The following is a 14907-nucleotide window of genomic DNA, read 5'->3' on the forward strand; positions in this document are numbered from 1 at the left end:
GACTGATTTTTAGTGCTTTGAGGTGGTAACTTGAGGTTTCACTTCTGTTAATAATTTTGCTGTGTTTAAATTGGGGTTAATCATAAATATTGTCCTTTTGACAAACTTTGAGATCTATTGATGGGAAATCCATTTTGGAAATGTACTTGGGGTCATATCTTTATTAAAGGATTCACTTTGAGTTGCTCATTCAGTGAATCTGTCCTTCTAAATAGAAATTGTCATAGCAGCATTCTTAGCAGAAAGAAGGCAACCCTGTGTGGCTTTAGGGTTTGCTTCTCAAAGTGAAAGTTCATGCTTATGTGTCAACTTATCTTTCTACCACTAGAAAGAAAATCAAACCCTGCTTTCCATCTACCTGGTTCTTGTCTGTTTCTTTTATGCACAAATTTGCAAAAGGAAATCCCTCTCCCCAGAGGACTGCCTTGTTTTTTTTTTTTTTTTTTTTTGGATTCAGCTTGTAGTGAATGTTTTTCACAGCAGTCTTTTAATGTTAGCCTTAGTGTTATGTAAGCAGATTGGAAAGCTTTGCTTCTTATGAAATTATTTTTTTGGGAGGTGCAGGAGGGGGAAAGGAGGAGTGGTGTGTTAATGGTGTCAGGGTAGTGTTTTCTCTTTAGCCAGGGCTTCAAGACACCTTTAAGACTTCTCAAGATGTAGAAAGCAACTAGGATTAGATTTGAATCAGTAATTGCACCCTAATTAGTATTAAACTAAATTAGCTGGCTTTAGGATGCTCTAGGAAGATGTGAAAGAGGGCAAGCTTTCCAGGAATATAGATTACTGAAGAAGATAAAGTTAGGAAGGAAGTCCATGCCAGAAGTTTATCTTTATGCATATTCAGGTATTTAATTTTATTCTTTAATCAGTAGCTGCCAAAGGGATTTTTGCTGTAATGCCAGGGATTTGGATACATTCCTTCAAGATCCTGGTCAAGTTCCAGCTGGCAGCAGAAATCAGTTACTGAGGAATGGTACCTAATCACTACATGCTTTTTCAGTGTCTTTGCTACCCTTTCTGTGTTGCTAAATAGAATTTTTGCTGACTGTAATTAGATTACAGTTCTTGATAAGAAATAGAGTTGAAGAGGCTTCCTGTAATCCAGGTTGCTCTTAACATGAACATTTTACACTAATTGATGATTTTTAAGAGGCAGCCTTCAGCTTCCTAGGATCAATGAACTTCTTCAAAAGTGTCTATAAAACATAGAGACCAAATTTACTGTTAGTATACTTAAATTCAGTTGTGCAAGGATCTATACTTCCAGTAAGTGTTTATTAAGACTCTGCAAACTTAAAATCATTGCTTTCCTTCAGCTGAATGGAGCTGAAGTTCAGCTTGGTTTAAGAGAGCACTGTGTTTTTAAGTTCATGCTTTTGACAATACATTAAATAGAAATAAAGAGCAAAAAAAATTCCTCAGTGTACAAGTATCTATAGGTTTTCTTGTTAAATGATACACCACTCCATTACAAACAGAACTCCATGTAGAGTGCATTGGTTTTGAAAGGAACTTGCTGTTGCCACCTGCTATAGAGTTCATTGAAGAGAATCTTTCTAAAAGCAAATAAATAAAAACTACATCAGTGTCAGGATTTACAGTGTATAGATAGGGAAGTACCAGTAAAGAAATTTTACTTGACAGAGAAGATTGGTGGCTAGTTCAGTGAAGATATTTTTTCTGAAAAAGTGTCTCAGCCTTTATCTGACAATTAAAAAAACAGGAGCTTTTCTTACTTTCCAGCCTTCTCCCATGGGTAAGAATAACAAGACAGGGCCTGCATATACTTATACAATACTTACACCATTGTGTTTCTGCATGGAAGTTTAGATACTGTGCCAACATCCTCCTATTTATGTAATTTAACAGTAAAAGTTGTTCTAAATGGATAATGCATGGAGTAATGGTGTATTTATCCTGACTGGCTTGCATGTCACTGAAAAACCAAGATGACACATATCCTTTCCTGCATAACCTTTGTTGGTTTGTTTCTAAGTAATTTCTTTGTAGTGTTCCATAATTCTTTCATTTGTTATCATGAAATAAGACAGTGTAACAGTGAATTTTTGGGCCTGTTTGACCTTTTGCCATTGGAAGAACCAAAATTTAACAATCTGGTTTTATAATCTTTTATTTTGTTACAGCTAAACAGTTACTAGTAAGTACTGGGAAGAAATTGCAAGGTAGGAATGCTTTTGAATTTTCAGAGAAAATTATGATTATGTTCATCTGTTCCTCTGATGACCTAATGTAAGGCAGACTATCAAAAGAAATTTTATTTCACTTTGTAGGTACAATACAGGTCCAGAAACGTCAGCAGCTGGTGACAAAGACACGTGAATTCAAGGATCTGAAGGATGACCTTTACCAGTGCCAACAGGAGCAAGGAGATAAAGTGCAACATAAAGTGGGGGTAGGTACAAATTTAGCTGGAAGCCATTGGATTACTGTCATTATGTGTACAGTTAACACAAAGTGAAATTAATTTATTGCAGTATCGTTACATTTCTTCAAGATCTTCCTGTGAATATAATTTTCCTTGATTTTTCTATTTTGGTTAAATTTGTTATTGGAATGTGTTTAAACATGTGGGGTGTTTTATATGTAATCCAGGAGTTATCTGGACAGAGATTCTCATTCCCTGTGGCATAATGCAAGGTTGTCATTAATGAAGACAGCTGATACAGAACAAGCTGCTATAAACCTAGTCACAGGCTGAACCTACAGGTTTTGTAGATTTGCTTTCTAAATTGTCAGTGGTTATTTTTTCTAATACCTAACCTCTACTTCTATACTTTTAGAGATGGAGGATGAGGGAGTGGGTTTTTTGTGTGTGTTTTGTGTTTTTTAAAATTTTTTTTAGTTTTATGTTGCTGATAGCAGCATCTACATGTTTAGTTCTAGAGTTTGCCAAGGATTCCAAGAGACTGGGGAGACCCTTTTGTGTTAGGTTGTAGTTACATGAACACACATTTTCAGCAACATATTTGGTTCAGTTCCTGTATTTCTGTCTCAACTGTTGAATTCCCTTGCTTCTGCTGATGTATTTAGTTTTGTAATCTGTAAACCCAGTTTGCTGAACATAAATAAACAGCAAACACAAACATTTCCATTTCTTTTTTAGGTGGATGAATTAATGTACCCAGTTTCCTATGCTTCAGCTAGTTAAGCCAATGCAAGGGAGGGGTGATGACCTCTGCTTGGAAGGGGAGCCTCTCACATGATCTTTGTTGCCAAGAAAGTGTTTGTGTGCCCGAGATAAACAAACTAAGCTCTATTTTTGCATCTTGCTGCACCACATGTGACTGCATCCAAAATGACAAACTCTGTCTGGGCTACCTTTACTCTTTCACCTTTCCAGCTGAAATTGTAACAATTCTGATTGTAGTATTTCTGCTTGTTTTCTTTTTGTTTGTATTAATTAGTCACTCAAGGGAGATCTTGCCACATGTTTGACCTCTACTGAAGTGGTGAAGAAATCCTTTGAATCTCAAAAAAAAAGCCTTGCTGCTGAAAATCAGCATTTAAGAGAATCTCTAGAGAAGGAAGAAAAAGCTTTGGCCTCACTGCAGGAAGAATTAAGGAAGCTAAGACAACAAATTAGAAACTTAGAAGATAAAGGTAGTAGCACCGAGTCTATTGTAATAGAAAATCAGAAACTGAGGGAACATTTGGAAGAAGAAAAGCAAAGAAACCACAACTTTCTTAGGCAAAAGGAAACACTCTTTGCAGAGGCACAGATGTTAAGGAGAGAACTGGACAAAGAACGTCTTGTTACAGAAGGTCTAAAAAAGGAACTAGAGCAGTTAAGTTCTCATCAAACACCTGACAGTGCTAATGATGATGATGACACATTAAGAGCAAATCAAGAAATAGAAACTCTGCGAGGAAGACTGATAGAACTAGAGAAAAAGTTAAACTTTGAGCAACAGCGTTCTGACTTATGGGAGAAGCTGTATGTGGAAGCAAAAGACCAAACTGAAAAACGAGAAATGAATGAAAAGGGACAAAAGAAAGGCACTAGAGGGCAAAGTAAGGCTAAAAAGAAATCAAAGGAATCATTTTTTGGTTCGGTTAAAGAAACTTTTGATGCCATGAAAAATTCCACGAAAGAGTTTGTAAGACACCATAAAGAAAAGATAAAGCAGGCTAAGGAAGCAGTGAAAGAAAACCTGAAAAAGTTCTCTGATTCTGTAAAGTCTACATTTAGACATTTCAAAGATAGCACAAAAAACATCTTTGATGAAAAGGAGAAGAAGTCAAATGACAAAAGATATGAGGCAAACAAGAAAGCTCGAAATTTTTACCGTGAACATAACACTTATGAGAACCTGAAGCACACGCATTACAGGGGACCTGACACGACAAAAGAGTTCAAAGATGGCAGAAAACACCACTTTACAACATTTGAAAAAGATACAGATTCACAGAAATGTCTCAATGATCCTTTGTGTAATAGAAAACATCATTTTGTCCTAAAGGGCTGCTCTGGTATTTTTGAATGTGCTCATCAAGAATTTCTAAGTCTCTTTAACAGAGAATCGGATCCTATCAGGGTGGATGAATTTAGTCGGCTGATGAAAAAGTATTTGCAGCAGGTTGTCCAGAACTTCCATCACTGGAGAGAACTAGAAAATTTCATCGATAAATTTTTTCATAATGGGGTATTTATTCATGACCAGATGCTGTTCACTGATTTTGTTAATGATGTCAAGGACTACCTGGAAGATATGAAGGAATATCAAAATAGTAATGAAAAGGTTTTTGAGGATTTGGACAAATACATCTACAGATACTACTTTCATTATGATAATTCACCCCAATATGGACCCAGGTTTGTTCCCATGTTTCCTGAATTTGTTAACACAATGAAATAGTCTTTGTAAAGACAAGTAATGTCTTTGGTCTTCTGTCATGTATGTACATACATGCACTGGAAGACTTTCTGAGTGGCTCAGTGGAAATACTGGGTTGTGTTATATAAAGTAGATCTGGAGTTGATGTACCTGTAGTCTGTGAAGGCAAAACAGAACTTACTCCTGGGCTGGTGGTGTTCAGTGCAAAACATTTAGATCAAGGTGCAGTTCCTCAGTCAGGTTTCTCTTTAGGGCTTCAGTTGCTTATTATTTTGTGTGTGCTATTGGAACAGCAAGTCTGAATACTTAACTACTTTGGAGTTACTAAATATTATGCAAGGTAGTACTTTCTCTTATTGAAAGCTGAACCATGAGGAACCTACTATTATCAGCTACAAAGCAGTCTTTTTAATGTGTAGTTTTAGGAAGCACGTGGCATAAGTTTTGTTTTTATAGTCCCAGTACTTCTTACTTATTATTAAAATTAACGTGAATTTTTGATTTATTTAAATAATCATAAGTACTTGAATTCAGTCTGCAGAAACATGATTTCAAATTTATTTACTGATAGTGTTATACAGAAGCTTGTATGATACTGAGGATGAAAATGGCCTTAGCTTAGTAGAAGGGTAGAGACACTGGTCATATGGTAACAGCAAGTAGTACAATGGGTCTGTTTGTATCAAAAAACTGCAACAGGTGAGTAAAGGGGTTTGTCAGTGCCCCCTTTCTGTATAAATGTACTTACTGTACAAGAAAGCTTCAGAAGTGCCTGGGTTTATATAAAGCAGGCTTTCCCTAAGGGTCTGTGAAGTTTTCACTATTTTTATAGGGCAGAATGGAACAGAATAACTGAAAAAATAGATTGAGACCTCACTGCAAGCTTCACAATAGGGATAATTTGAAGAACTTTGGGCAGCTGGCTGTAGAGCATTTTTATTTTTAGAAAGAATTTTTGAAATATGCTATCTAATCTATGGTTTAAACAAATACATGCTCCCCCCCCCATTTTGCTTACAAGAGAAAGGACTACTTCTTATTATGAATATTATTCATTTCAGTCAAGCTTCACATGCTAAAAGCTGTTCTTGAAAATATAACTGTGTTTCAAAATGCTTTTTGAAAGATGCCTTTGTAAGAGAAGTAATAAGCTTTTGTTTACTCCTTGCAGTCGACCCAAAAGGCCACCTTTTACACAAACTGAAAATTCCAGACATGAAAAACAAGCTCAGAAGTACCATCACCGTAATAAAAGAGAAGGTAAATGGCATAAACATGGTCGCACTAATGGAAGACACATGGCAAATCTTGAAATAGAATTGGGCCAATTACCCTTTGATCCAAAATATTGAGTAATTTATGGTAAAATTAAGCTTAGAATTCGTAATTCATATCCTCTCTGGAAACAAAGCAGCAAGATGCAAGTTTTTTCTCTAAACGATTTGATTTTTACACATTTTTGTTAAAAGGCAGAAGTCAGGCTTTCTAATTTGCATACTCTGTATTGCTGCTTTTAACTGTTCTCTGGAAGTGATGATAGTTTGGGTGCCAGCAGTATTGTTGCAGAAACTAGGCATGCAATGACTCTCTGTATGTGAAAAATATGCTTAATTGCATTCCATTAGAGTAGTTCAAGCTTGAGTCATGCATAACATACCAATAATTAATTCCAACGTTTGATTTACTAACTTCATCTCATCCTTCAAAAAATAGGCCTACATTATGGTAATGTTTGTTAGTGTTTTGTAATCTTATCCTTGCTTCTTGTCTTTGGGGGGGGGGAACTTCAAAAGCCTGTTGAATTGTAAAGAATTTGCTGTGCTACATTCTAATCAGCTTGCTGATTTGAGCACTTGAAATGTCTTGCATATCTGCATATTGTAGAACAAAAATAAAAAGTCAATTGTGGGTAAAAGTCTTTATTTATAAAACAAACTTAGCATAGCTGTACAGTTACATAAAAATGGTCCAGCCCTGTGTAATTTCTTATTCAGTAGCCATATGGTAACTTTTTGGTCTTCCTGATATTTCCTAGTGCTGTAACATACACAGGTCAGCACCCCCACCCTGCCATGCAGCTGCTGAAGCTGCCCCAGGAAGAGGTTTGGGTGTCCCCACTCATCAGACTCCCCCATTTCACTTACCCTGTGTCAGACTCTCTACTCAATCCCTTCTGCAGTACCAGCTCTTCTAAGCATAGTGCTGCTGTGCAAAACTCATCTCTTTAAGCCTAGAAACTGATCCTCAGGTATGATTAATTCCAGTTTTTTTTCCTGTAGACATAGATGTGGCTTCCAACTCGGCCTTGAGGTACATGAGTGTGAAAGACAGTGGCTGTTTTCTCATAGCCCCTTAAAGCTAGAAATGATGATATTTCCTGTAAATGAACATACATTAGTTTCCACAGTCAGAAACTTCAGTTAGGAGCATCAGAACAGTGTTCCAAAGTCTTCTGAAAACCATCAGTTCAACTGTCCCCTGGAAGTTTTATCCTGTATTTTAGGAAAGATTGCTTGAAAAAGAGGTACTAATCCTGTCTGGAGTCAATATTCCCCAGATGCTGTTGTTCTGAACACATGAAATTCATAAAAGAATTGGGAGAAAAAAGATATTTTGCAGGCATTTTTACTTGTCTTTGTTAATTGCTTAAAAGTATGTGGTTCCAGTGACAGACCACAAATCAGCAATGTTTTTATTTTGGACTGAGGGAGAATTCCACAAAACATGATTTTATGGGCTACAGAATTTGCACACCAGAAGAGTGTACACATGAATGTTAAGTAATCTATACTATATTATTGACTAGATGGGCTCAATTTTCTTTAAGCTGTGTTTTAAAAAGTTGTGGATAACTATTTTTAAAAATCCTGACTATACCCCCTCCCCCCCAATAATTTATTTGTAACTTGACTTCAACACTAGTTTGCTTCCTTATGCAGTTACCATACCTGTTCCAGCACACTGAAGAAGATCAAGTGACTGGGTAATAATGTATCATTGTAAAACTCCTTATTAAGCCACCCAAGTGGATTAGAGTAAAATCCATCTGCTTCATCAATATAGCTCTCATTCCCACTTAGATCTGGGGGACACTGAAGGAATCTCATTTTTAGAGGACAGTGAACGTGACTGGAGGGAGGAAAACAAAACAAACACTTCAGGATTAGCTGACCAGTACCTAAGGTTTAGAATTACTCATAACTTAAAAGATCCTGCAGCCAAAACCAAAATTAAATAATTCTTCCCATCATCCCCCCCCATGCCCCATTATTTTCTTTCCTTCTATACTTAATATGAAAGCAAAGATAGAACAAGTGGATTTGGCTCCAGACTGCTGGGACTACTTTTTTAGCAGTTCACTAAAAGCAGATTTATCTTAAAGAAAGTACCATTAGCATAACATCAGTTTCTTAAAAAGGTTTTTTTTCCTATATCAGTGTCACTGTTTGTATCTTCTTTAATATTTTGTTTACTGGCTAGGATCTACTGCAAACTTTTTGCAATAGTGACTTCAGTCACTGTATATTGTATTTATGTTTCTTTACTCTCTAGCAGCATAAGTAAAGGTAAAATTAGTACATTTTGGCTGTAACAATTACTCTTTAATTTTGCTACAAATACCATAACAAAACAATACAAATAACTTTCACAAGCCAGTTGCTGCATGTCCTCATACAAAACCCTTACAAGCTTAGCTGGTGAATTTTTTTCTGTGATACAAACATTTAGCTTATTCCCCTTTTCTAAGTCTGCAAAATCAAAACTCTTTCTGTATTCATCTACCCATCTCAATTTAAGCTTAGAAAAATAAATTGCTGTTGAAGTGTAAGGTTGTTAATGTAATACAGTCCTAACTATTTTAATACCTGTAAAATGGAGTAGAGTGGCATGGCATCATGATGAAGACAAAACTCTGTGACTGGTGAGAGTCTGAACAGAGTTGCTGAATGTGACTCATAACATCCAGAGAGCCTCGCTGGTGAACCAAACCTGTGTACAGGGCTGGCAGTAAGTTTGATAAAAGCAGGAAACTTGCTGCAGATTTCTTCCATGCTTTCAGGTGTTTCAAAGAATACCCTTGAAAAAGATTTAAGTTTTAGTGATAAATACTATCAGTTCCACACACTTTTTGAATGTTTCGTAACTTACTGGAAAACATTACTCAGTGTGTAACAATAGCTTGCTCTGAGGTATTTTAGTAGTGTTTTTCCAGTCTTTACTCCTTAAATGGAAATGCAAAGTTTAGACTTTGCCCTTATTAACTCTTGGATTTAACAGGGTAAATGTTAAGCTGATCCCAGTCTTTTGAATGACACAAGTACGATTCCAAAGTTGGTGCTTTGTCTCTCCAGAGCTTAATTATAAATCCTTGTGAGGAAAAACCAGTCCACTCAGTATGCTGGATTAATGGTATTAATTTACTGATGTGTTCTGATGCACACATGTCCAAGTAGTGCCAGAATAAATGCCAAATACATGTTCTTTGGTGCTATGGCTGTGGTATTCTTTTTATTCAACATGCTGAAAGCTACAGCATTCTCTTCTGGTTACTAAATTTTGAGCTATTACCCTTGGAAAAGCTTCCTCCTCTATTTTTTCCCATCTCCCATCCCAGCTTTTCTTGAAGGGGCTAATAATAGGATGACATTTCTGCTGCTGGGAGATAGCTATATAAGCCTGTTTCTCACAATCCCAGCTTGGATGAACCTGGCATAGAAGCCAGATGCACATTACAAACACTCTGGAAACCCTTATTAAATCAGTATTAGGAGATAAAAATACTTTATACAGCCCAGCTCTGTAACCACCTTTACTGAATTGCAAGAAACAAGGTTGAATAGGCCTACATTGACTATTAATAGGTTCTCTTTAGGTAAGAATTATTTAAAAGGAAGGTTGCAAGACATTTTAAATCAATGCTTACCACAAAAAACCATGCAAAATGGTAGTACTGGATAGATGAATCTAAATTCCTTATGGCTTAGCATGCTGTAATAAAACAGACACAGTGCTACAGCAATGAAGTTAAATGTATTAGTTGTACTGACAAATATATTTTAGAGCATGGAGGCCTGTAAGAAAAGCACTTGCATGTACTAAAAAGCTTTTGGCATTGAAGCAGTTTAGTGTAAAAATACAAATTGTCACTTTTAAGAACTTAATGAGTACATTTGAATTAAGATTTTTTGGCAAGTTTAAACCAAACACTAATAAAAGTACCTGGCTACTAATCTAGCTTTTAAGTGGTTTGATTCTATGACTAATAAATACAACTTAGGTAGAACTTTACCAATTTGCTTTCTGTAATAAAATACAGTAAAAAGTGAGTGGCAAGTTAGGATTCAAGTACACATTGGTATCTAACAAAGTAACATTCACCTCTGCTAATACAGCTTTACATGCTTTCCCATGCCAATCTGGGGGGCTTTTTTTGGTCACGGGCATGAACCAGGGTCTTACAAGACTAGGAGACAAAAAAAAGAGGCCTAAAACAACTAAAGCAACATCTAGTTTTGAGTTGAACTTAAAAAAGAGATGGCATTTGTGGCCTTGCTACTGTTTTGCTGTATTCTGTTACTATTTCAGTGCAATACCATTTATTACTTAGTATTTATTAATTTTGCCATATCTTTTCTTGCCTGAATGTGTTTCTCTTGTTTAATCTACCATTAATTCTGATGCTTTAGTAACAGTTTACCTTCTCTTCCATTTCTCAACTTGAGATAGAGTCCAGTCCTATGATAAATATTAAAAGCTGTGTGTAGACTTGTGAATGGAGCAAGTCTTAGAGTCCTAAGCATCTCTCATCTTACTGGGGCTGTTTTAAAGAACCAAATGAAATGTTATGTTTGTTAACAGGCATCTAGTGAACACAGTTCTCCACCTATTGTTACTTAAATACCTGTTATGTGATTGTGTGGGTTTTTTCATTTCCCATTGAATTTCCTGCTGAACTACTTTGCTCTTTAAGGGTCTAAGCAATTCTAAAAATACATGTTTAATAACAATACAAGAAGTAGTATTACCTAGAATTCTATGAAGTAATTTATAATTGACTGTTTTTCTTGGCTTATTTGAATAGTTTAAAATTTTCTATCACTTAACCTTAATACTATGCTTTTTTGTTCTAGAGAGAACGTGAGCTTTGAAAAAGAACACAACCAGTGACAGACAGTGGTTGCACTTAGGAGAAATTACCTGTATATCAACACTGTCCAAATCACTGTCATTAGAAAGATGTGATACCTTTTTGGTGCCAGAACACAGCCATGAATAAAGAAAGGCAAATGGGTACCCAAGATGACTGGTAGTCCCTGAGTGAAGTACCAATGCCAAGGGTGAGATCCATAAAATGTTCCCAAATTCTGCAGCACGTTGAATTTCAAGAAGTTCAGCTGAACCAGTACCCACTGGGAAATTTAGGGGAGGAGAGTAAGTTAAATACAAAACCAAAGTGAAAACCAACAACTAAATCATATGACAGAGTCATCACTGGCCTTCACCTTCATTCATTCTTGTTTTTTCTACTAAGCCTCCCTATATTTAGCAATTAAACACAGAAGTGTGTAATTTTTGTCATTTGTTGATTACTATTCATTTATTGAGAGCTGAGCACACTGAGTCTGTCATTTAAAACAACTGGGAAGTCAAGTGTTGGAGGGTTTATAGCTTACCATATATTTAGAGATCATAAGCCAGACACAGTCACAGAAGTTGAAGAATTCTGAAATATCTATCCATGTTAAAATGCTAAAACCCAGTCTTCTGATATGTCAAGTTTAAAGCAACTTACCTCACCAAAAAACACACGGTCAACTATTAAAGAGGCTCCTACTGTCACCAATCTGCAAAAATGAAAAGTTGGTTGCACTGATACTGCCTAAATTGCTTTTGAATCAGATTCTGCTTTTTTCCAAATAGCTTTCAAAACTCCCTGAAGAGTTACTTATTTTTAATCTCTTCTGAGATTATCCACACTCATAGCCATCATCTGGTATCCTTGGAACAATCCCAGATGAAGCTGGAATGCTGTCTAATTACCATCCTCATGGAATCTCTCCTAGTGCTTTTTTGCAGCATATCCATGAATTCAAAGGAAGCCTGCACCTTCTTTAAACTTTTGTAAAAGGACTTTTTTTTTTTTTTTTCTTCCTTGGTGGGTTGTATTTCTGTTTTTAGTTTTTTTTCACAGGAAATCAGCTTTTTTTGGATTGCCTGCCTTTTCAGTGGTAAAAATTAATCCACAGCTATGCCCAGTCATAGTTTAAATTCAGAAATAAACTTACCCAACTGGGATGAAATTGTGTAGGATGAGGTCTGCTTTCCTCTGTTCTTGCAAAAAATGACTGAAGACCAGTGGTATCCATGGGATAACAGCAGTGGGACGAGTAACAGCTGCAAGGGCTATCAAGACTAAATATTTGCAACTAGAATGAGATATATATATAAAGATATATATGAATGAGATATATAAAAAGAGTTCATGAAAAATATTTGGTTGATTTCTTTTGCCAAGAGTGACATTTTAGCAATTTAAATCTTATTGCATCTGTGACCAGAAATTTTTCATACTGCACCTAATCTTGATTCTCTCACTACAGATACTCTGTTTTGCTTGGAAGGCTGACACCTGCATAATTCCTTTATTAGCAATTGAGTTGCTAACTCAAAGCACATACTTGCTTCAAAATAGACAGCTGGTAAAGAAAGTTGTGACCACAAATTCACTTCTGTCTCAACCCAAACATACTTTTATTATCTCTTTCCAACTGAGCACAAATTCCAGTCGTATAAAGTCTCCCATAAAGTGATAATTTGCATGAGGGAACTGGAGAATAGTAATTTTATCTACCAGCTGTATCATGACTTCAAAATAATTTCTAGAGGAAATGTCACAATGCTGTTCTTTGCTACGTGAATGAGGTGGGTTTGGTTGCCTTGTATTTTAAGATAAAAGTTTAGCATTTTAGATGGGATCATTAGATTTGTGTTATTGCAAGCTAAAAATGATGAGCACTGTTAAAAGTTTCTTACCTGTTCCCCATCTTTGAACCTTTTATTGGATAGTAGGACAGAGCAAAAATGGTGAGCTGAGTTTCCATGGTGTTTGTTAGAGTTCTGGTACAGGAATACCATGTAAACCATGAACACAGCTGGCAGAAGTACTGAAAATAATTACAACAGGATGCACAGGGGGAAATGTCAGAACAAGTTCTGTAGTTTTAAATGAAGTATTTAAATGAAATATTAATTCTTCAATGTGTAGCTCACCATTGTGCTGTTGTTTACACTGCAACAGTCTTTATTAACATGCAGAATTTTTTTTAAAGGCTGATACTTACCACACACCTTGCTGTTTCTGCATTTTCGAGGTGCTGCACTAATGAATAAAGCTTCACATCAGCAAAAGCTGCCAGCACTGCCTGTGCTAGTCTAGGAATCCATATCTGTGTAAGCAGAGAGAACACTTGGCTTGCAACAAACCTGTTAAATTCCAAATTCAAAGAGAGGACTACTGGATTAGTGAATTACTTCAGACATAAAAATAGTAAGTGAATATTCTCTGTTCCTTTTTATGTAAGGTCCTTTGAGATGAATAATATTTCTGCCAAATCAAAGACAATGTTCAGGAGTTGGAGGTAGAATTCCTTACTTTTCATCTCCAAGAGAAGACAAAATGGGCTCTTGTTACTGAGTTTAGTATATGAATGTGTTGCTAAACACTTGGGAAAGCTGAACCACTGAGCAATGATGATGTAGTGGCTAATGTGCTATGAAACTTAAGGAGATTGATGAAGGCCAAGAATAATCCTCTGCAGCCATGGGTGTCAGTACTGTGCCCAGGACCCTGTGAATGAGTTCTGCACCCGTGAGGTCTCTGCTCATCTGTCTCAAATTGCCACATTCAAAGCTTTGTGTTTTACCTGGCCAATGATAAAAATACACTGAGTTTAAATACATTGCTTTTAAATTGAATTTTAGTAGATGTGTTTTTGATTAGACTCACCAGCAGCTGAACATCATCCACAGCCAGAAGTTGTAAAGCTTTGTAGATAGTTGCAAAGATCAGGGGGTAGGAATAGCCTCGTAAGGCATTTGCCCATTCCCAGGTCAGGTAGCCATAATTACTGATGTTAAGGAGAGATTGTGAACAACTGAGACAAAGCTTCTGTTCGCTTTGTGCAATTTGCGGACTCGTCCGGGCCGAGACAATTCACCCTTGTGGCCTGGAGCAGGGGGGTTCTCTCACTGGCCAAGCTTACCCCTTGCTTCCCGTGTCCGAACCCTAATGAAGCTTCCCCCAGTCCCCGCACCGCGGCGGTGACTCCCGGTACCAGAAGAGGAGCCGTGTCCCGGTTTCGGCCGGCCGGAGGGGACACGGCCTCGATTCCCGAGCTTTTCGGGAGGGTGATAGCGCGGGGGCCGTGAGAGCCGGCACCCCAAGGATATTTGAAGACCATGCGGTGCGCCACCTCCAGCGACTGCCAGTACTCGTCGGGGACGAAGCTGGTCTGGACCAGGAAACAGTTCAGAGCCCGCAGCACCACGCTCAGCGCCAGCAGCGGCGCGGTCCCGCCGGCAGCGCCTGCGAGAGGAGGAGGAGGAGGAATGGCTGTCGGTGCCCCTACGAGGGAGCCGCCCCCCCACCGTACCGCACCCCACCCCACTTACCGGCGCCTCGCTGCCCGGCGGCTCCGTCGGGTGCGCTGTACCGCACCGACCGCCGCTTGCGGAGCCGCACCGCCTCGGGCCTGCGCGCCCGGGCCCGCGCCAGCAGCTCCCCGGCCGCCTCCATCGGCGGGGGCGGGGTTGGGCTTGAGGCATCCGCGCAGGCGCCTGCCCACAGGCGCGGGCTTCCTTCCGGTCGCTCTGTAGCCTCCCGTCCTTCAGGTGAGGGGCGCCTGGGCCGGCAGAGCGGCTGCTCGGGGCCGTGCCGTGCCGTGCCGTGCCGTGCCGTGCCGTGCCGTGCCGTGCCGTGCCGTGCTTCCCGCCCCCGTCCCATCTCCCCGGCTGGGGCCAGAGTTGCCGCCGAGGAGCGCGGAGGGGCCAA

At 38.3% G+C, this 14907-nt stretch overlaps 2 protein-coding genes across 9 annotated transcripts in view; one reads left to right on the forward strand and one right to left on the reverse strand.

The window, feature by feature from the left end:
• Positions 1 to 13832, forward strand: part of CCPG1 (cell cycle progression 1) — a 31450-nt gene extending 17618 nt beyond the window's left edge. For 4 of the 8 annotated variants that reach the window (XM_071755119.1, XM_071755120.1, XM_071755124.1 and 1 more), the window contains 4 exons: positions 2145 to 2183; positions 2292 to 2413; positions 3426 to 4834; positions 6028 to 6771. In XM_071755119.1, coding sequence (XP_071611220.1) covers positions 2145 to 2183; positions 2292 to 2413; positions 3426 to 4834; positions 6028 to 6208 — 1751 coding nt within the window. In that variant the 3' untranslated portion in view covers positions 6209 to 6771. Of the gene's footprint in view, positions 1 to 2144; positions 2184 to 2291; positions 2414 to 3425; positions 4835 to 6027; positions 6772 to 10987 lie in introns of those variants that run through there. The other 4 variants (XM_071755121.1, XM_071755126.1, XM_071755122.1 and 1 more) reach the window with 3 other exon arrangements.
• Positions 6760 to 14859, reverse strand: PIGB (phosphatidylinositol glycan anchor biosynthesis class B). Its single transcript, XM_071755145.1, has 12 exons — positions 14529 to 14859; positions 14310 to 14442; positions 13864 to 13984; positions 13199 to 13303; positions 12891 to 13021; positions 12143 to 12283; positions 11650 to 11701; positions 11055 to 11266; positions 9781 to 9845; positions 8723 to 8933; positions 7805 to 7985; positions 6760 to 7233 (listed from the first exon to the last, which is right to left on the reverse strand). The coding sequence occupies exons 1-12, from the start codon at positions 14857 to 14859 to the stop codon at positions 7111 to 7113; spliced, it is 1806 nt and encodes a 601-aa protein (XP_071611246.1). The 3' UTR covers positions 6760 to 7110.
• Between the last annotated feature and the right edge of the window lie 48 nt (positions 14860 to 14907).

The sequence above is a fragment of the Heliangelus exortis genome, chromosome 11 (assembly GCF_036169615.1).
Source record: "Heliangelus exortis chromosome 11, bHelExo1.hap1, whole genome shotgun sequence".
Taxonomy (NCBI): domain Eukaryota; kingdom Metazoa; phylum Chordata; class Aves; order Apodiformes; family Trochilidae; genus Heliangelus; species Heliangelus exortis.

What these genes read in the sequence shown, in the direction of transcription:
- PIGB (XM_071755145.1), bottom strand. Translation starts at nt 14,859, where the DNA reads ATGGGACGGGGGCGGGAAGCACGGCACGGCACGGCACGGCACGGCACG. An exon ending in CGCCGGGCAGCGAGGCGCCG is followed by an intron (nt 14,443 to 14,528) that starts GTAAGTGGGGTG and finishes CTCCTCTCGCAG; the next exon opens with GCGCTGCCGGCGGGACCGCG. An exon ending in CACTCTACTCCATTTTACAG is followed by an intron (nt 7,986 to 8,722) that starts GTATTAAAATAG and finishes TCCTCCCTCCAG; the next exon opens with TCACGTTCACTGTCCTCTAA.